This window comes from Gadus morhua, chromosome 22, assembly GCF_902167405.1.
Source record: "Gadus morhua chromosome 22, gadMor3.0, whole genome shotgun sequence".
Classification (NCBI taxonomy): domain Eukaryota; kingdom Metazoa; phylum Chordata; class Actinopteri; order Gadiformes; family Gadidae; genus Gadus; species Gadus morhua.
Window position 1 is genome coordinate 19,096,886 of NC_044069.1, and position 20,422 is coordinate 19,117,307.

Consider the following 20,422-nt stretch of genomic DNA (forward strand, 5'->3'; position numbering starts at 1 on the left):
TTTGTTACCGGCTTATTTGAAACAGAAGCTGCTAGGACGTACTGCACTGCAGAACAGTGTCTGGAACACAGACCGTATCATCTGCTGTTGCTGCTGAAATGTATGCCTATCTATGACGCCCTCTAGCGGTCAGAAATGTAAAGTACTCCGGGGACCACGGAGTACTATAGACCTCTCTGATTGGCCGAGGTACCGGTGCCTCGGAAAGAGAGCAGCAGATTGGCCAATCCCGCGGTGGGGATCTGCCGTCTGTGTTGCTGATGGCGGAACCGGACGGTGTGTGCAGATAGCTACCTTTTAATTTTTTTTTATGAAAAGTATTTATACCACAAGGGTTCTTGGAATATTTTAACCAGGCGTTGTTCGAATGCAACATTATTATTTTATAATTAACTAATGTGCTATTTAATGTGCGTTTTTGTACAGTATTTATGTGTTAGCAAATAGCTCCGTTAGCATCTTTGTTGGAGAGAAGGCCTAGCGGAAAACACCGCTTGTCGATTTTAACAAAAGCCGCGTCACCCTCCCCTTCCTCCGCCTGTTCGGATGCCGGTGAATCGTAACCTTTTGAAGATGGCTGGATAAACGTATGGAGTGTGGATTCATATTTTGGGATTAAACCAAGGACAGTTACATCGTTGATGGACTTTTAAATCCGGTGGAGTTGAGAAACCTTCAGAGATCTGCATCGGGAGAATTAGGGACCACAAAGGAAGATGTCCAACGGCGCAGCGGGCAGTGGGGGTTTAACCTGGGTGGTAAGTCAGCCTCTCTGCACCGTGCATGGTCCTGCATGTCCTGATCAGTAAATGGCTTCAGGTCAGGCCCCGTACTATTCAGGACGACGCGTATACGCGTTGAATACAACTTTAGGAAGTAGTCTATCGTTGCACAAGTCTTTTTTTTTTGCACAACACTTTCTGTTTAGCAACACATCTTGGCTCTATTTTGTTCGTGTCTCCCTCACCGAGACCCCACCTGGTCGGTACAGCTAGGTAATCTCGTCCTCGGATCCCCGCCCCGACCCTTGCAATGTGGCCCAACGCCGGGTCACAACTTTAAACCCTCCGTGTGCCTCCGGAGGCTATAAACAAAGGATCAGCTGGACTGGCTGCTCAGATGCTCTTATGTCAACCCTGTCTCTTTAACCCTCAGCCGTTCTAGATCATTGTTGTAACCGAGGACGGTCCATAATATTTGCCGAGGCCATTTTACGTGTATAAGACATCTCTTCGTGTACAACTATACTACATACTATGTTATAATGTGTAATACACATTTGTTACGCGAGCTTCCACCTGGAAGACATTTGAAACACAATAACATGAATTGCACACACTTGAAATACACCTTAACGTCCCATAAAACCCATCAACAACCTTGCACACAGTGGCCATGCACAAATGGCAGCATCGATTATTTTAATAACCGGACGTCACTTGTGGCACAGGTTCATTGTGATGATAAGGACCAGAGAGGACGTAATGTTCTATATATAAACGAATATGTTTTGAGTCAAAGAGAGCCGTTATCAAACACATGGTCTTAAATTGGCTTAATGACTTTATCATCACACCTCCTGTCCTTTACCACTAAATCACATCATTTCTGGCACTTTCCTCTTTGGGTTCTGTAACGCTGAACTTTGCTCCTGGTTTGAAAGGGCTTCTTGTTCACCTGGCAACCTCTACATCTTTTGATACTAACTTAGCCCCTCCGCGCTGAATTGGTTGGCAGTAAATGCAATATAGGCTCCCCTCCATACATTGCTGATGTATCCACATGTATTTTACTTTCTCTTATCCTGATGAATGGGATTCACTCACATGAATGTGGTCATGTGACGTCCTTTGAGACTTGAGGTGCAGGTCTATAATATCAATTATCAACACATTATTCCACTGCAAAACTGTCTTTCAGGTCATTCTTTCCTTTTTTCAAATTCCTACAAGCCTCTCTGTTTTCTCGTAACACGTCTGCGCCAAATGTGTCTAACAACAGACCCTCTTTGAAAAAAACAATGCCGCCAAAAAGGAGGAGGCCGCGGCGAACGGCGGCAAGAGCGAGTCCACCAAGAAGGAGGGCTCCAAGAAGATGACGGTGGAGCGCGTGTACCAGAAGAAGACGCAGCTGGAGCACATCCTGCTCCGCCCGGACACCTACATCGGCTCGGTGGAGCCCGTCACACAGGTGAGATCCAAAGAGCCCCTCCGCTTCTCCTGTTTACCGGTTATCGATAGAAGATATTGAAAGCGACACACAGTGTATTCAGTGCAAAGTCGAACTCATCGTGTTCATATTAGTGGAACACTTTTGCTTAGTCATTACATTTTTCTGTGTGTCTGCGGATGCACTGTGAAGTTGTTAGTCTGTTGGGTGAATGCTAACAGTGACGTTAAAAGTAATGAATAAAGAGGTCATGAAGGAGCAGGAAGGGGTATTGTAAGCTCCCAATAGGTTGTGGACACTAGGGATCCAACCTAGTATTCTTGGGTCTGAGTCTTGACCCCCTAACCACTACGCTACCCACTACCCTACCTGGCCTCTACATTTGGTTTGTGAAGGTACATGATAATGAACACAACACATCCATGATGAGTTCTGAAAGCGCAGCAACAGATACAGTGCCTTAACAATCGGTTGTATTGGGGGAGATAGGCTTGGTTCACTAGACTAGATCCCGTGGGAGAACCACGGCTGAGAGTACGCTTCACGTCTTCCTTGCTACTGCTGACTCGGCTCCAGACCATTCTCACACCAAATCTCTCTTCTTTTATCCAGCAATTGTGGGTGTTTGATGAAGATGTCGGGATGAACCTGCGAGAAATCACATATGTCCCTGGACTCTACAAAATCTTTGATGAAATTCTTGGTGGGTGAGCTTTACTTTTCCTCTTCTATTGTTAATCCAGACATCTCTTATTTGGGGAATTAGGCATAGCTGCCTTAATGCGCTATTTCATGTAAACTGTAATAATTGTTTAATAAATCTGGCAAAAAAATAATGGGCAAATCGGAAATTTGCCCATTTGATAGATTTTCTGCTGCTTACTTTATTGTTATTGTGTGTAAACTACATCTTTATGTCATTTTCCCTGTTAACAGTAAATGCAGCCGACAACAAACAAAGAGACAAGCATATGACCACCATAAAGATCAACATTGATCCGTAAGTGTTCTCAATGGATGTCTGTATTCCTGAAGATATGATATGAACGCATAGCGGATGAATGGTTTCTGGTTCCTACTGCTATTGGAGCCATGCTGGGGTTGCCTCCATTATTAACCAAACTGCACCGGTAGCAGGTTTGACTTGAGAGGAAACCCAGAGATGTGCAGAGCTGGAGGGAGGGAGGGAGGGAGGGAGGGAGGGAGGGAGGCAGCCTGGTTGTCTGGCGCTGATGAATCTGGCGGGAGTCTGCGCATGGAGTGCAGCGCTGCCCTCATTTCAAATGCAGACGGTGGAGCTCTCCTCCTCCACCCCCACCCTACCGTCCTCCTCCTCCACCCCCACCCTACCGTCCTCCTCCACCCCTCTCTCCTGTCCTCCTCCTCCCCTCTCTACTGTCCTCCACCCCTCTCTACTGTCCTCCTCCACCCCTCTCTACTGTCCTCCTCCCCCCCAGCCTACTGTCCTCCTCCTCCCCAGCCTACTGTCCTCCTCCTCCCCTCTCTACTGTCCTCCTCCTCCCCTCTCTACTGTCCTCCTCCTCCCCTCTCTCCTGTCCTCCTCCTCCCCTCTCTACTGTCCTCCTCCTCCCCTCTCTACTGTCCTCCTCCCCCCAGCCTACTGTCCTCCTCCACCCCACCCTACCCTCCTCATTCGATCCCTCCCGTGGTAATGATAGCTCATTAGAGCGTTTCTTTGATGGCTGGTCCTGGCTGTATCCTCAGCACTGTCTGATGTCAGGCAGGTGGAGGTTCCCTTTCAGACTGAAACACTGCTCTATCTCATTCCCATGCTCCTCCTTTCCCCCTAGCGAATCCAACACCATCTCCGTGTGGAACAACGGCAAAGGCATCCCCGTGGTGGAGCACAAGGACGAGAAGATGTACGTCCCGGCCCTCATCTTCGGCCATCTCCTCACCTCCAGCAACTACGACGACGAGCAGAAGAAGGTCACAGGTATGAAGGCCACGGCCATGCGGGGGCGGCGGGGGCGGCCACGAGGGCGGGCGGACGGCCTTAAGGCCTGCTGTGTTTGACCCTGGGTATGCTGTGCTTCCCCCCCGCTAGGTGGGCGCAACGGCTACGGGGCCAAACTCTGCAACATCTTCAGCACCAAGTTCACAGTGGAGACGGCCTGCAAGGAGTACAAGCATAGCTTCAAACAGGTGCTTAGACCGGGCCAGCATCCTCTGACATTGAGGGTGACAAGCATATTGCAGTGCTGGATCGTCTGAATCGTGTCATGGTTTTAACGGCACATCAAATACATGCTGTTTTACAGGGCTGCGCAGAGATCCATCTGATGTAATGTAGGGTTTTGTTATCACCAGTGGTGTTCTCTGCCAAGTTTTGGTAACGGTTGCATTTTATGGGTGCTTTGTCACAAGATTGGCATCATGTCACAATTATATGGGGTTCCCACTTCCTCCACCAGGGGTGACACAAGGTGTGGCTGAACCTTTTCCTAACCACACTGTATTTGTAGTTATCAAGTTATCATGATTGTAACCATGTTGTGTTTTCATTATTCTTGTTCTATGTGGTTCCCTTAAGTCTTCTTGTTCTATGTGGTTCCCTTAAGTCATGTTCTTGCATGTGGTTCCCTTAAGTCTTGTTCTTATATGTGGTTCCCTTAAGTCTTGTTCTTGCATGTGGTTCCCTTAAGTCTTGTTCTTATATGTGGTTCCCTTAAGTCTTGTTCTTATATGTGGTTCCCTTAAGTCTTGTTGTTCTATTTGGTTCTATGTAGTTCTCTTAAGCCTTGTTAATCTACGTGGTTCCCTTAAGTCATGTTCTATGTGGTTCCCTTAAGTCTTGTTCTATGTGGTTCCCTTAAGTCTTGTTCTATGTGGTTCCCTTAAGTCTTGTTCTTATATGTGGTTCCCTTAAGTCTTGTTGTTCTATTTGGTTCTATGTAGTTCTCTTAAGCCTTGTTAATCTACGTGGTTCCCTTAAGTCTTGTTCTATGTGGTTCTCTTAAGTCATGTTCTATGTGGTTCTCTATGTGGACTTAAGAGAACTACATAGAACAAGACTTAAGGGAACCACGTAGAACAAGTTGTTGCAAGTGGTTCTCTCAGTCTTGTTGTATCTGGTTCTATGGTTTTCTTAATTATGTTCTCTTAAGTCTTGCTCGCTTAAGTCTTGTTCTATGTGGTTCTCTTAGGTCTTGTTGTTCCCTTAAGTCTTGTTCTATGTGTTTTTCTTAATTCTAGTTATATGTGGGGCTCTTAAGTCTTGTTCTACGTTGTTCCCTTAAGTCTTGTTCTATGTGGTTCTCTAAAGTCTAGTTCTATGTGGTTTTCTTAATTCTAGTTCTATGGGGTTCTCTTAAGTCATGTTCTATGTGGTTCTCTTAAGTCTTGTTCTATGTGGTTCTCTTAAGGCTTGTTCTATGTGGTTTTCTTGCAGACCTGGCAGAACAACATGACCAAGACGGCGGAGCCCAAGATCAAGCACTTTGACAGCGAGGACTTCACCAACGTGACCTTCCAGCCCGACCTGTCCAAGTTCAACATGGAGAAGCTGGACAAGGACATTGTGGCGCTGCTGACCCGCCGCGCGTACGACATCGCCGGCTCCTGTCGAGGGGTCAAGGTCGTGCTGAACGGGAAGAAGCTGCCGGTAAGTCCTCACTGTGCATATCACAGGGAGTCCTGAGTGTAGTGCATGTACATGTCAGAGGGAGTCCTGAGTGCGGATATCTACTGGAGGTCACGGAGATGTATTGTGTTTTGTTTGGGGTTTTGCTACTACAGGTTTGCCATTGGTTTTTTACCATGGCGGGACCAAACACACCATAGTATCAATCAGCGTTAATGAGCTACCACTAAGGTAGCGTCGACATTGCGGTCAGCAGCCGTTCCGCTGGTGAACTCCAAGCGACCGTGTCCCCTGGGCCCGCAGGTGACGGGCTTCCGCAGCTACGTGGACCTGTACGTGAAGGACAAGCTGGACGAGACGGGCGTGGCACTGAAGGTGGTGAACGAGTCGGTGAGCGACCGCTGGGAGGTGGGCCTGGCCATGAGCGAGAAGGGCTTCCAGCAGGTCAGCTTCGTCAACAGCATCGCCACCACCAAGGTATGCTACCAGAGAGGGCTCATCCGCTACTATGAGCACCGCTACATCGCTTGCAACGTTACACAGCCACGCACGACACTACGGCGTCTCTGAGGGGCGCTGCACGGTAGAGGTGGAATGTACTCAACGTGAACGTTTTTCATCTTAAACAGTGTGACTCTCCCCAAAAGTGAAACAAGCTTCGAAAAAGGAGATATGGAGGTTGGGCTTATTGGACCTTATGTAAAAACCTCCCATGGTCTGCCCCTCGCACAACTGTCTCTTGGGCCGCGTACTCCCTGCTTATCTTCAGATGTCTCATCAAAACAGCGTTTCATGGAGGCACATTTCCCAGATTGTTTGATCCCTCGTGGTTTCCCTCGGTGACAGAACATTACTCTCCACCTGAACGCCTTTGTGTTTGACTTCTTTTACCATCTATGGAGACATTGAAGTATAGGATTTTCACTCTATTTTTTTTTCATAACAAACAAAACCCAAGTGAAATTAGACGGAACATTGCTAGTCCAGTGGACGTCCTCGCTCCCATAATTCGAGGTTGTTATGAAAATCCTCTCCATCCGAGTAACCCAGTCTGCCTCACCATCAACAGTAGCCTTCACCACTATCTCACCACCGCCCCTCCTCTTCGGCCCAGTCTGCTTGAACGCATGGTTCTTTTTAATCTGTTTTATCTGAAGCAGTGTTCAAGAAGAGCGTTACAGAAAGAGACGACCGACAAATAAAAACGTTGAATTCAAACTCTGATTAATAGTTATTAATACAGGACAAAGTGTTCTTTTGGTTTTACCATTTTGGAGAGACAAATAGTCTCTGTTGTTACGGTGTGCTTCATCATGTGTACACTCTGCTGTGGTCACCATCGTTCCCTCTGGTCCACAGGGCGGGAGACACATCGACTACGTGGTGGACCAGATTGTGTCCAAGCTCATCGAGGTGGTGAAGAAGAAGAACAAGGCTGGGGTCTCGGTCAAGCCCTTCCAGGTGACGACGCCACTCTCCTCCCAAACGTGCGTGTGTGTGTGTGTGTGTGTGTGTGTGTGTGTGTGTGTGTGTGTGTGTGTGTGTGTGTGTGTGTGTGTGTGTGTGTGTGTGTGTGTGTGTGTGTGTGTGTGTGTGTGTGTGTGTGTGTGTGTGTGTGTGCGCCAAGACCTCATGACTGTATTCTCTTGATCCAGGTGAAGAACCACATCTGGGTGTTTGTGAACGCACTGATCGAGAACCCCACATTCGACTCTCAGACCAAGGAGAACATGACGCTGCAGACCAAGAGCTTCGGCTCCAAGTGCCTTCTGTCTGAGAAGTTCATCCGGGCGGTGAGTTCAGAGCGGACTGAAGGACTAAAGCTGCTGTCACCGGTGTGATGCGTGGACCACTTTATAAAGGCTCCATCGTCATGAGAGCCTGAGCAGTTGAACTGTTGTTCACTCCACGAGAACGATCCGTTCAGATCGGACATTTGAATCCCTTTTCAGTAATGAAGTCCCACTGCTCTCGGTGTTGCCGTGAGCGATGTCTCGGTCGTTGCCGCGCATCGCGTCATGAGTCATGGTATCAAACCCATTGAGATCCCTGCTCACTTAAGCCCTCCCCTTCTGCAGGCCACCAACTGTGGCATCGTGGAGAGCATCCTGAACTGGGTGAAGTTCAAGGCCCAGACCCAGCTCAACAAGAAGTGCTCGTCCGTCAAGTACAGCAAGATCAAAGGCATCCCCAAGCTGGACGATGCCAACGACGCAGGTGAGTCCTCCACCCGCCACTCCGCCCTGTGAAGCTCTGCCCATGTGGGGCCTTAGTGCCACACACAGCCACTGTCAGCCAGGAGCTGAGCTACTGAGCTGTGGTTGAAAAGCAGCTTGCAAAAGACCCATTTCACAAGTGTCACTGCTCATCAGTGGGTCTGGTAGTGAACTGGTTGAGGTAGTGAACTGGTTGAGGTAGTGAACTAGTTGAGGTAGTGAACTGGTTGAGGTAGTGAACTGGTTGAGGTAGTGAACTAGTGAGGCTGCTACCTGTACCCTGTTTCCTGTAGCCATGGTTACTGTTATGAGTGACGTGTTCCTTGGAACATGACTCTTCTAATACAACTTGAAGCTTGAGCTGCTGTGATGGAGGGTTGGTGTGACCGGTTGAGTGTGTGTGTGTGTGTTCCAGGCGGCAGACACTCGTCAGAATGCACGCTCATCCTGACGGAGGGAGACTCTGCCAAGTCGTTGGCGGTCTCAGGGCTGGGGGTCATCGGACGCGACCGCTATGGGGTCTTCCCCCTCCGAGGGAAGATCCTCAATGTGCGAGAGGCCTCGCACAAACAGGTAACCGCTCCATCACAGAACACCGCCTCATGAGACCTCCAAGAGATTCAGTCTACACACTGGAACCCCAGGCTGGGGGGGCATGGAGTCTAAACGGTAGACCACCAGGCTGGAGGGCAGGGTCATGGAGTCATAAAGCCCTTCTGTGCACACATAGAGCTGAGTGCCTTGTGCTGTCGGTTGCCGCTCTTCCCTCGGGTGCCTCCTGTGTGTTTAACGGTCCCACCATGGCATGCCACCAGGTGTGGTGTGATTAGCCGTTACAAGCCGTTTTGAAAATCTGCCCCTTATTACATCACAGGTGGGCGTGTCCACCTAGATGTGTGACAGATGAGCAACAATTGCTACAGCAGATTTTCAAAACGTCTTGTAACGGCTAAATCACACCACACCTGGTGGCATGTCATGGGACCTTTAATTTGATAGACTTTGACACAACCCATTGGTCATGAAACTCCCTCCCCTGAACGCTGATTGGTCGTGTCATTCCGACCTTCTGCAAGAGGCTTGACGGCAGACCTATGTAGAGCGAGGGTGAGCCCTGAGGGGGTCTCAGACAGGCACTGTCCAGAGGAAGCAGCAGACCCTGCAGGTGTTGACTGAGTGTCGGTGTGTCGGCAGATCATGGAGAACGCTGAGATCAACAACATCATCAAGATCGTGGGGCTGCAGTACAAGAAGAGCTACGAGGACCCCGAGTCTCTCAAGTCCCTGCGCTACGGCAAGATCATGATCATGACGGATCAGGTGAGTCCCTCAGAGCAAGGACCTTCTCTTCTCTACAGGCATGCTGGTTTTATCGGATCAGAGTCTGAATTGATTGATTGACATCAGGATCTTATAATGTCAAATAACTTTGACATATCCCAGAGGCATTGGTCCACAGTACTTATATTAATCTTGGGCCGATAATAATCCGTCTTGTCCAGTCTCATCATTGTAGGAGCGTTGTGTAACTTATTCCTAAAGTTCAGAACACTGGTTCCTTTCAGCTGCTCTCTCGCCGTGATGTGAGTGTACTGGGATTGGTCATCCCATTAGCTTTGTAGCCAGGAGGAATGAAAAATGTAAAAATAGAAAGGTTCTCTCTGAATTATAAATTATACATGGACTTGTAATCATTTTGAATAATTGCAATTCATTGCTTTTATCTGCTGCTGCCTTTGTTATCTTTAATGCGGTAAATACTTCAGATGAATCTCGGAAATGCACTGGCTCATTTTGACAGCCCCAGGATGTATTGGTGATGTGGTGATTGGAGATATTTCATGGTTCGGTGGTGCCTTGTTCTGTGTCCCAGGATCAAGATGGCTCCCACATCAAAGGATTGCTGATCAACTTCTTCCACCACAACTGGCCGTCCCTCCTCAAGCACACCTTCCTGGAGGAGTTCATCACCCCCATCGTCAAGGTGAGGCCCCTCGGGACCCCCCCCCCCCCCCCCGCCCACTGCCGACTTCACTCGGATGTAACGTTTCTATGTGCTCTGGATCTATAGGTGAGCAAGAACAAGGTGGATCTGGCCTTTTACAGCATTCCCGAGTTTGACGAGTGGAAGCAAAACACAGAAAACTACAAAACCTGGCATATAAAGTACTACAAAGGTGAGTTCCTCCGGCGTGGGTTCCCTCCCTGGCGTCTAGCCCGTGTGTCTAGGCCCCAGTGGGCCGTCCCAGGTGTGGCAGTGTGTGAAGGACGTCCTTGTGACTGGTGTTCCAGGTCTGGGGACCAGCACGAGCAAAGAGGCCAAGGAGTACTTCTCAGAGATGGAGCGGCACCGCATCATGTTCCGATACGGCGGCACGGAGGACGACTCGGCCATCACTCTGGTGAGTTCCGTCTCCATGGAGACGGCTGCCCGATGCCTGGACCAGCGCCAACTGTCTGTTGGACCTTTTGATTTGGTCCAGGTCGAATGTGGAAGTTATGTGAATGGTAAAAAGAATTAACATTGAAGTGGATTATTTGAGCTGGTTTTTATTCCACATTCCTGTTCATTCAAATCAACCTAAAAAAGTGTCTAAAAAACGTTAACTTCTTAAATAGAAATGCAGACATGAGACCACCTAGTGACCGCTATGGCTACGGTTCTCTAAGAGTTGGAAGAGGGAAATGTAACCAGAGCGGTAGGAAGGTTTGGTCGCACGCTGAGCAGGCCTTCCTCCTCCTCCTCCTCCTCCTCCTCAGGCCTTCAGCAAGAAGAAGACGGACGACCGCAAGGAGTGGCTGACCAACTTCATGGAGGACCGCCGCCAGCGCCGGTTGCACGGCCTGCCTGAGGTACGTAGGAGAACGGCTGTGACCCCGCAGCCACACAGAGGAACCCCCAGAACTACAGCCCTGCTTTGGCCGCGTTAAACCATTCGTCCATTCATCAGACGAGTGTGATCACCGACCATATGAAAAGCGGCGCCGGCACCAATGATAGCTTTGTGTTTGGTGAGCTCACGGCACTCTCTTCCTCCAGCAATACCTGTACGGAACGCAGACCAGGCACCTGTCCTACAACGACTTCATCAACAAGGAGCTCATCCTCTTCTCCAACTCGGACAACGAGAGGTCCCTGCCCTCCCTGGTGGACGGTACGCCGGCCCCCCCACAGAGCGCCCCCTGACCCACCCCCCTCTGACATCACGACATACAAACACATTTCCTCTTGGTTCTCTGGCTTGGTCGCAAATGCACACTTTTCATTGGATGTTGATAATTCCCCCGGTGATTACAAAATCCCCGGAAAGACAAACTCAGATAAAATCAAACATGAACGATCCGTTCTTGAACACACAAAGAAAGGCCGTCTCCACTCACACACACACGCCACACGTGGCTGAGCACGACAGCGTGCAGCAGCAGCCTGAGCCGGTGTTTGTCTCCAGGTCTCAAGCCGGGCCAGAGGAAGGTGCTCTTCACCTGCATGAAGAGGAACGACAAGAGGGAGGTGAAGGTTGCCCAGCTGGCTGGCTCCGTGGCAGAGATGTCTGCCTACCATCATGGAGAGGTGTGGACCCCCGTCTCCTCTTCTGAGGGAAAGTCTTCGGTGTGCGATTATATCTTAATCTTTAGAACATCCTTTGACCTCCTTCTTTTTGTCCCCAACAGCAAACCCTCATGATGACCATCGTGAACCTGGCGCAGAACTTTGTGGGCAGCAACAACGTCAACATCCTCCAGCCCCTGGGACAGTTCGGTACCCGCATCAACGGGGGCAAGGATGCTGCTAGCCCCCGTTACATCTTCACCATGCTCAGGTGAGGCTAGCCCCCGTTACACCTTCACCATGCTCAGGTGAGGCTAGCCCCCGTTACACCTTCACCATGCTCAGGTGATGCTAGCCCCCGTTGCACCTTCACCATGCTCAGGTGAGGCTAGCCCCCGTTGCACCTTCACCATGCTCAGGTGATGCTAGCCCCTCTTAATCATCAGATAGATCATACGAAGCAATGATCCGGAGTGTCAAGGAGCCACATTTAAATCCTCATTCCTTATTGTTGAATGTATTCATTAAATGTGGACCTGGATCACTAATCCCAGAGGCCTTAGACCCTAGCAGTGTGAGGATTCCTGACCATCCCTCTCCTCCTGCAGCCCCCTGGCCAGGCTGCTGTTCCCGGCCGTGGACTCCAACCTGCTCAAGTTCCTGTACGACGACAACCAGAAGGTGGAGCCCGAGTGGTACATCCCCATCATCCCCATGGTGCTGGTGAACGGGGCGGAGGGCATCGGCACCGGCTGGGCCTGCAAGCTGCCCAACTACGACCCCCGCGAGATCGTCAACAACATCTACCGCATGCTCAGCCACCAGGACCCCCTGCCTATGGTCAGAACCCCTCTCCTACTGCACTGGGGACGGTTTGACGGGATGTAGAACGACTTGATTGATAAGGTGTGAGTTTGTTCTTACTCTGTCTCATCTGTTTGGACCAACCAGCTCCCCAGGTACAAGAACTTCAAAGGAGTGATCCACGAGCTGGGGCAGAACCAGTACCTGGTCAGTGGAGAGATCTCCGTCATCGACAAGAACACCGTCGAGATCACCGAGCTGCCCGTCCGCACCTGGACTCAGGTAACCTGGGCCTGTCCTTTAGTGGACGATGTAGTCGTCTCTCTCTCTCTCTCTGTCTCTGTCTCTCTCTATCTCTCTCTGTCTCTCTCTCAGACCGCGGCCTCTCCCCCCCTGACTGGGGGCTCCTCTCTCTCTCTCTCTCTCTCTCTCTCTCTCTCTCTCTCTCTCTCTCTCTCTCTCTCTCTCTCTCTCTCTCTCTCTCTCTCTCTCTCTCTCTCTCTCTCTCTCTCTCTCTCTCTCTCTCTCTCTCTCTCTCTCTCTCTCTCTCTCTCTCTCTCTCTCTCTCTCTCTCTCTCTCTCTCTCTCTCTCTCTCTCAGACCGCGACCTCTCCCCTCTGACTGGGGGCTCCTCTCTCTCTCTCTGACTGGGGGCTCCTCTCTCTCTCTCTCTCTGACTGGGGGCTCCTCTCTCTCTCTCTCTCTGACTGGGGGCTCCTCTCTCCCTACAGGCCTACAAGGAGTCGGTCCTGGAGCCCATGCTGCAGGGCACGGACAAGACCCCCGCCCTGATCAACGACTACAAGGAGTACCACACGGACTCCACCGTCAAGTTCCTGGTGCGCATGTCGGAGGAGAAGCTGATCCAGGCCGAGGCGGCCGGGCTGCACAAGGTCTTCAAGCTGCAGTCGTCCCTGACCTGCAACTCCATGGTGAGGCTTCACCCTCCTGGCCGGGAAGGACTCGAGGACACATCCATCCATAAAGATAAACCGACGGCAGGGATCAACCTGCTGAATATCGAGCCACCGTGGGCCCAGCAATCATGTCATTTATTTGTTTTTACAATAATGATTGTTAAGTGTTTAATTATTAATATTTTTGTTCTATTGATACTTTGACACACTGTAAACACCAGCGTGTTTTCCTTTATAAAAGTGCCCCCAGTGATCCTCAGTGGAGACGCTCATCCTAGCTGTGACGCCCTCAGGTGCTGTTCGACCACATGGGCTGTCTGAAGCGCTACGACTCGGTGCACGACATCCTGCGGGAGTTCTTCACGCTGCGCCTGCAGTACTACAAGCTGAGGAAGGACTGGCTGCTGGGCAGCCTGGGGGCCGACGCCGCCAAGCTGTCCAACCAGGCCCGCTTCGTCCTGGAGAAGATCGAGGGCAAGGTCGTCATCGGTGAGAGGCGCGCACGCACTCGCACACACACACACAAGCACACAAGCACACATGCATACAAGCACACATGTACACACACACACCATCCATGCAACCATCTATTGCTTGGTGTCCTAACTGTCTGGCGTTTATCTTAGAGAACAAGTCGAAGCGGGAGCTGATCCGGATGCTGGTGCAGAAGGGCTACGAGTCTGACCCGGTGGTGGCCTGGACCAAGGCCCAGGAGAAGGTACTCTATCCTGAAGCACACACACTGGCAACGCTCAGGCTTCCTCTACTAGGAGAGGGCCCTGCTTCAGACCTGTGATCACGGTCATCATCAACTGTGGCCGCTAAACACTGCAGAGTAGTGGGACCATTGCCCTAATCATTGAACCTACACACACAGCAGTACGGCCTCACACTAGGGGCAGTCTGAGCACTCTCTCCCTGTGAGGAGGAGAGCGGAGCGCTCACCGCCCCACTCTGCCCGCAGGCCTTGGAGGAGGACGAGCGCGACGGCAACGACAGCGACGCCTCCGGGGACTCGGGCTCCACGTCGGGGCCCAACTTCAACTACATCCTCAACATGCCGCTGTGGTGCCTGACCAAGGAGAAGGTGGAGGAGCTGCTCCGGCAGCGCGACCTCAAGGTACGCAGCACCCCCGAGGGGCGCCGGGGGGCCGCTGGAGGAGCGGAGTGGGGAGGTTGACGGCTCTTTGTTTGTTTGTTTGTTTGTTTGTCTGTGCCGGTGCTTTGCTCAGACGGGGGAGCTGAACGGTCTGGAGAGGAAGTCGTCTGAGGATCTGTGGAAGGAGGACCTGGCGGTGTTCATCGAGCAGCTGGACGTAAGTCTCTGTGGCTGAGTTTATCTGCCACGCATCTTACATTATTATTAAATGTGGCCCATTTTCAACAATGGACCATTTGGCCATTTTGGCCGTACAGTCCAACACACAGACCTACAGACAGACAGACAGACACAGAAAGACCTACAGACAGACAGACCTGCAGACAGACAGACAGACACAGAAAGACCTACAGACAGACAGACAGACACAGAAAGACCTACAGACAGACCTGCAGACAGACAGACAGACACAGAAAGACCTACAGACAGACATCAGACAGACAGACAGACAGACAGACAGACAGACAGACAGACAGATTTACACAGAGACCTAGAGACTCCTCTGGTGTGTGCTGGCTGTGTGCCCCGCAGTAACCTCCCCCCCCCCCCCCCCCCCCCCCCCGTGGTTTCAGAGCGTGGAGGCACAGGAGCGGGACGAGCAGAATATGGGCCGGGCCACCAAGCTGGTGAAGGGCAAGGTGGGCAAGCCCAAGGTGAAGAAGATCCACCTGGAGGAGACGCTGCCCTCGCCCTACGGCCGGCGCGTGGAGCCGCCCAGCCAGCCCATGAAGGCCGACACGGCCAAGAAGCTCATCAAGAGGAAGAAGGTGAGTCAGGAGAGGAGAGGGCCTTTGCTCTCTGCACTTGATGGTCCAGCCGTGCGTTCTGCTGATGGCAGAGGGTAGATGGAGCTGGCCGCCCCCAGGGGGTCCACAGTGTGGGCTCTTTTAATAACAGAAGGCGCTCTAAGCAGATCTTCCTGCTCCTCGAGGTGGCGCTCAACACATGAATGAAGGAACCTTGAACGGAAGTTAACTAAACAAAGACAACCCGAAAAACCCAGATTGGATCATAAATAAAGACAGAAATCCCTAATCATACCTTTTCACAGTAATTTTGTATTCATCGTTAGACATGTACCGTGATGTATCGTTATAGGATTGTCTAACCATCTATTATGGTCTGGTGTATCATATCGTACGTGGAGGTACCCCGTGCCCCCCCCCCCCCTCACGCTGTGTTGTGGCCCCCCAGGGCGACACCGACGTGGTGGTGAAGATGGAGTTTGACGAGGACGGAGAGGGAGCTTCCAAGGAGAACTCTCTGAACTCGCCGTCGTCTGGCCCCGCCGCCTCGACGCCCGCCAGCGCGGCCAAGCCCAAGACGCCCCGCGTGAAGAGGGAGAAGAAGGAGCCAGGTGGGTCCTGCCTCCCCCCCCTGGATCAGAGGGAGGGCAAGGCTCTTCTACTGTACACAGATGTGGAGCGCTCTGGTGAACCCTGATCAGCCTCGTGGTTCAACCCGAGGATCAGAACCCAGTGGGCAGCAGACACTGCTGAGGACTCTTTGATGCTCCTCTTTAAAGGAAGCCCTTGTGTTGTGTGTTGTGATCGCAGGAGCCCCCCGGGTGAGGAAGACCCCGGTGCCCAAGGGCACGCCCACCAAGAAGGTGAAGAAGAGGAACCCCTGGTCGGACGAGGAGTCGGAGAAGTCGGAGAGCGAGCTGGATGAGAGCGAGTTCGTCGTCCCCCGAGAGACCAAGTCCCAGAGGGCCTCCGGTCAGACCCACAACTACACACTACACCGCACAACTACACACAACACCGCACAGCTAGAACCAGCACCGCACAGCTAGAACCCACACAGCACAGCAACACACAATGCAGGCCTGGGTTTCAGACTGTACAATATTGAGGGTTACAATTATAAACCTTCCCATTTCAACATAGTTCGATGTTGCATTTTAAGTCGATGATAAAAGGCCACTTCCAGACGTGGGTTTCCTCGCCGCTAGGAGAACCGTTTAGTGGGAAGGAAAGGGATTCAGAGTCTGGGGAGGGGAGTGTGTGAGTCACAGGGATGATGATGAAACACGCCGCTCCGAGGCGGCAGATGTGACGCAACAGGCCGGCAACCGCAGCCCATAACTCACAGAGCGAAGGCACCCAGCGACTTGTGTTTAGTCACGTCCTCCTCCGCCAGGGCCGTGCCCTCGCTAACCATGCAATGATTTCAACCAGAGAGAACGGCTATGTGAAGCCGGTGAACTGCTTGAGGGCTTCATGCTGATTCAGTTCCCCCTGAACCCGATGACACCGCCCCCACCCGGGGGGCAGACGGTTTGCCGGTGGGCCTGCAGATGGATGAACGCGCAAAACCACAGCAGTTTAATACAACGCATTTAAAGCTCTAAAGCACGAGGTAACTTGGAGCAGACTCGGGACCTGAACTGACCTGAGCGACCTCCTCTGTTTCCGGCTCAGCCTCCAAGGCCAAGTACACCTTTGACTTCTCGGAGGAGGAGGACGATGACGAGGAGAACGGCGAGGACAACGGGGCCCGCTCGCCCGCCAGGTCCTACATGGAGGACGCGGACCCCCCCGAGGGCAAGGCCAGCGACGAGGACCCCGACGACCAGGACACCCCCCCCTCGCCCCCCAAACACACTCCAGCGTAAGGCCCGGGGGTTACTCCTCTCATTCTATTGATTTAGTTCTCTCCTTGGTTAGTTCTGTTACTGGTAGGGTTTGTCTTGGTGCACTGTCCAAGGTATGTTTCTAGAATGCACGTTTATATGCACGTTGTGGGGAGGAAACCTGTAAGAACGACTCCGTCTGTGTTCCCCATGAAGGCCGGCAGCTGCACCACAGGAGAGGGACTCGGCCAGCATCTTCCCCTCCAAGGCCTTCTCAGAGAAGAGCAACGACAGTGGTGAGCACCCTGCTCTCTCTCCCTCCTCTGCCACCCTCCTCTCTCTACCTCCTCTCTCTACCTCCTCTCACTCCCTCTCCCACCCTTCTCTCTCTCTCTCTCTCTCTCTCTCTCTCTCTCTCTCTCTCTCTCTCTCTCTCTCTCTCTCTCTCTCTCTCTCTCTCTCTCTCTCTCTCTCTCTCTCTCTCTCTCTCTCTCTCTCTCTCTCTCTCTCTCTCTCTCTCTCTCTCTCTCTCTCTCTCTCTCTCTCTCTCTCTCTCTCTCTCTCTCTCTCTTCTCCCCCTCCCCCCTCCGTGCTCTGACCTGCTGTGTCCTCTCCCTCCTCAGACGGCTCTAAGTCAGACAGTGATGGTGGCGTGCGGCCGGGGGCCTTCTCCTCTCTCTCCGGCGGCTCGGCGCTCGAGAAGACGCCCCCCGCTAAGAAAGGTCAGCGCCCCCATAAACCTGCTCCCCGGTCACCTGACCGCTCTCACGGCCTTCAGCGGCCTACTCTCAGGGTTTCCACGGCGATATCCAAAGCTTTCCATGCGGTAGCTCCGTCCTATGAAGAGCTGGGGGTCTGTCGTACCCCCCCCCCCCCCCCCCCTGGCTGCAGAGATTACCTCACCGAGCCGACCCAGTGACCTCACCGAGCCGACCCAGTGACCTCACAGGCCGCTCTGCTTGGGGCCCCGGTGCCACACAGTGAATGTGGCTGAGGGATTGCATACCTGCATATATGTGCATGGCCTGCTTTCATGTAAGAATATCAAAATGTAGTGTATTATTCTGTTTTATTCATCATATATGAAATGTCCTGTCGGTCTGCAGCAGCCAGGAAGCCCTCAGAAGCGGCCCCCAGGGCGAGGAAACCAGCAGCACCCAAAGACAAGAAACCAGACAAGTCTGTGTGGGACTCGGACTCAGACACGCCGTCCAAGAAGCCTTCACCAGCACTTAAAGGTAGGGGCCCATGTGACCCTGTGGCTCAGGAGGGCAGGGCGGGGCGGGGGTGTGGGGTCTTCCTCAGGCGCTAATGTTTATCCCCCCATGGCAGGCAAAGGCCGAGGGAGGAAGAGGAAGGACTCCGGCTCCGAGGACGGGGACTACGGCTCGACGAAGAAGCCGAAGGCCGCGTCGGGCAAGGTGAGCGCTGCTCTCCGTCCGCGGGGACGCCCCCTTCCCTCCGCTGCTCCGACCGCTTTGATCCGGATTTAATATCTCACGCTTCTCCCTGCGTCCTCAGAAATCCAAAAAGGCGTTGTCGTCGGAGTCGTCGGACGAGGACGAGGACCCGCTGGTCAGCACGCCGCTGGCGGCCCGCGTGGAGGCCCGGGCCCGGGCCGAGGCCCTTTCGCGGGACCGTCCCGAGGCCCTGTCGAGGGACCGTCCCGGCCGCGCCAAGAAGGAGGTCAACTACTTCGCCGAGCTGGACGACGACGATGAGGACGACGGCATGTTCGACTAGCCGACCTCCCCTCCCCCCTCCCTCACCCCCCCCCCCCCCCCCCCCCACACACACGCATTACCGCCCCTCTCCGACCCCCAGACCCCCCCCCATGTGCCCAGACTTTTGTACATTTCCCTCCCGGTTTCATTTGTTACTTGACTCTTTGTGTTCTTTTAATGGTGTCGATGTTATTTCTTTTTTACCGTGTAGGTGTTTTACACTTTTATTATATACATATGCAGTTGTTTTTTTAATTAATCTTATTCTCATGAAGTGTTGTGTATCGTATGGAGCAGCTGTAGAATCGTAGACCTGTAGTAAGAGTCATCTGTACCTTTTGACATGAACTTGAAAGTAAACAACGAAATGGAAGAACATCTGGTGTCTGTTGCCCTTCTTCTTCAAACTCCATTCCTCGTAACCATGACAACACTGGGACAGATCTCCCGATAAGAGGAAGAACACAAACACGTCGGTATTTTAAAATAAATATAATTTTATTACTTTGCCAGCTCATGGTAAAGTTAAACAGGATATGAACATAGAAAGCATCGTTAATGTACAAACAACGACATTTACAACCGACAGCAAAGGACCACTCAGAGCCTCGTGAGGAGGCTTCACAAGGCCTCCCCCTGGGGGGTCTCCACCTGGGGGGGTCAGACTACCTGGGGGGCTGGGGGGGCCGCTAGCAGGGGGTCTACCCCTGGGGGGGAGGGGTCTGGGGGTCTCCAGACTGTACAGTTGAACATACGTGGGCGGGGTTCCGCCCACTCCGAGGCCGGAGTCTCAGTGACAGCTGCCGATCTGATTGAGATTTGATTGATTGGGGGTCAGCGGCTTGTCCGTTCTCTAGCCTTGAGAGGTGAGGGGGGTCAGGAACAGCTGCTCCGCTTCTCACCGTCAGGACAGTACCACGAGTTTAGCCTGGTGACCAGTTAGCCTGGTGGACCAGGCGGTTAGCCTGTTGACCAGGCGGTTAGCCAGTTAGCCTGGTGGACCAGGCAGTTAGCCTGTTAGCCTGGTGACCACAGTTAACCTGTTGACTACGTGGTTAGCCTGGTGACCACAGTTAGCCTGTTGGACCTGGCGGTACGACGGTCCCCCACGGCCGAGGTCAAGTTGAGACCTCCTCATATGAGGCGGGACGCGGGGGAAGACCCCCCTCTTCCTGTCTTCCTCCAAACCGGAAGTAGAATACTGGGCGTTGCTACAGAGGCACACAAAGCACACGTTGCAGTTGTGTCACACCTCTACAATGAAGGGCGAGCTGTGCGGCGCGACATTCAGCATGACATCGAACACTAATGTTGACCGTCACGTTGTCCATGAGGAACCTTGGGGTCCGTGAGGAACCCCGGGGGTCCATCGTGAACCTCTGTGGGTCCATGATGAATCCCGGGGGTCCCCAGTGTTCGGCTGGGGAAGGTGTTTGTGTTTGCTATTGGTTCCCTGCCACCTCTCACCAGGAGAGATGAGGTCCAGGAGAACCGGGGAGAAGAGGGGCTCTGGGTCCCAGACAGATGCAAAGCCATCGCGCAAAAACAAAGAACAAAGTATATCTTTAACACTGCATATGATTCCTAAAGAACATCATGACACAATTCACATTCAAACGTGGTCCAAAATAGAACAACAACTAAACGAACCCCTGAAGCGGCTTTCCCTTATGATATGGTTTAATATGACGATGTAAACTAGAC

General features: G+C 52.3%; 1 protein-coding gene across 2 annotated transcripts; it reads left to right on the plus strand.

Moving 5' to 3' along the window:
- Positions 1–238: 238 nt before the first annotated feature.
- top2b (DNA topoisomerase II beta) lies at positions 239–19,096 on the plus strand. 2 transcript variants are annotated; one of them, XM_030347288.1, is made up of 36 exons: positions 239–758; positions 2,002–2,190; positions 2,782–2,872; positions 3,106–3,169; positions 3,981–4,126; positions 4,238–4,335; positions 5,582–5,794; positions 6,077–6,250; positions 7,133–7,234; positions 7,429–7,566; positions 7,852–7,990; positions 8,405–8,562; positions 9,184–9,309; positions 9,863–9,973; positions 10,061–10,166; positions 10,282–10,391; positions 10,750–10,842; positions 11,030–11,144; positions 11,439–11,560; positions 11,662–11,810; positions 12,148–12,379; positions 12,491–12,625; positions 13,075–13,275; positions 13,554–13,749; positions 13,887–13,978; positions 14,225–14,380; positions 14,493–14,576; positions 14,992–15,186; positions 15,614–15,776; positions 15,976–16,137; positions 16,843–17,032; positions 17,211–17,290; positions 17,618–17,716; positions 18,101–18,232; positions 18,327–18,415; positions 18,516–19,096. In XM_030347288.1, the coding sequence occupies exons 1-36, from the start codon at positions 717–719 to the stop codon at positions 18,735–18,737; spliced, it is 4,914 nt and encodes a 1,637-aa protein (XP_030203148.1). In that variant the 5' UTR covers positions 239–716; the 3' UTR covers positions 18,738–19,096. The 2 variants fall into 2 exon arrangements, with proteins under 2 accessions (XP_030203148.1, XP_030203149.1); XM_030347289.1 differs by having other exon boundaries at positions 2,035–2,190.
- Positions 19,097–20,422: the final 1,326 nt, after the last annotated feature.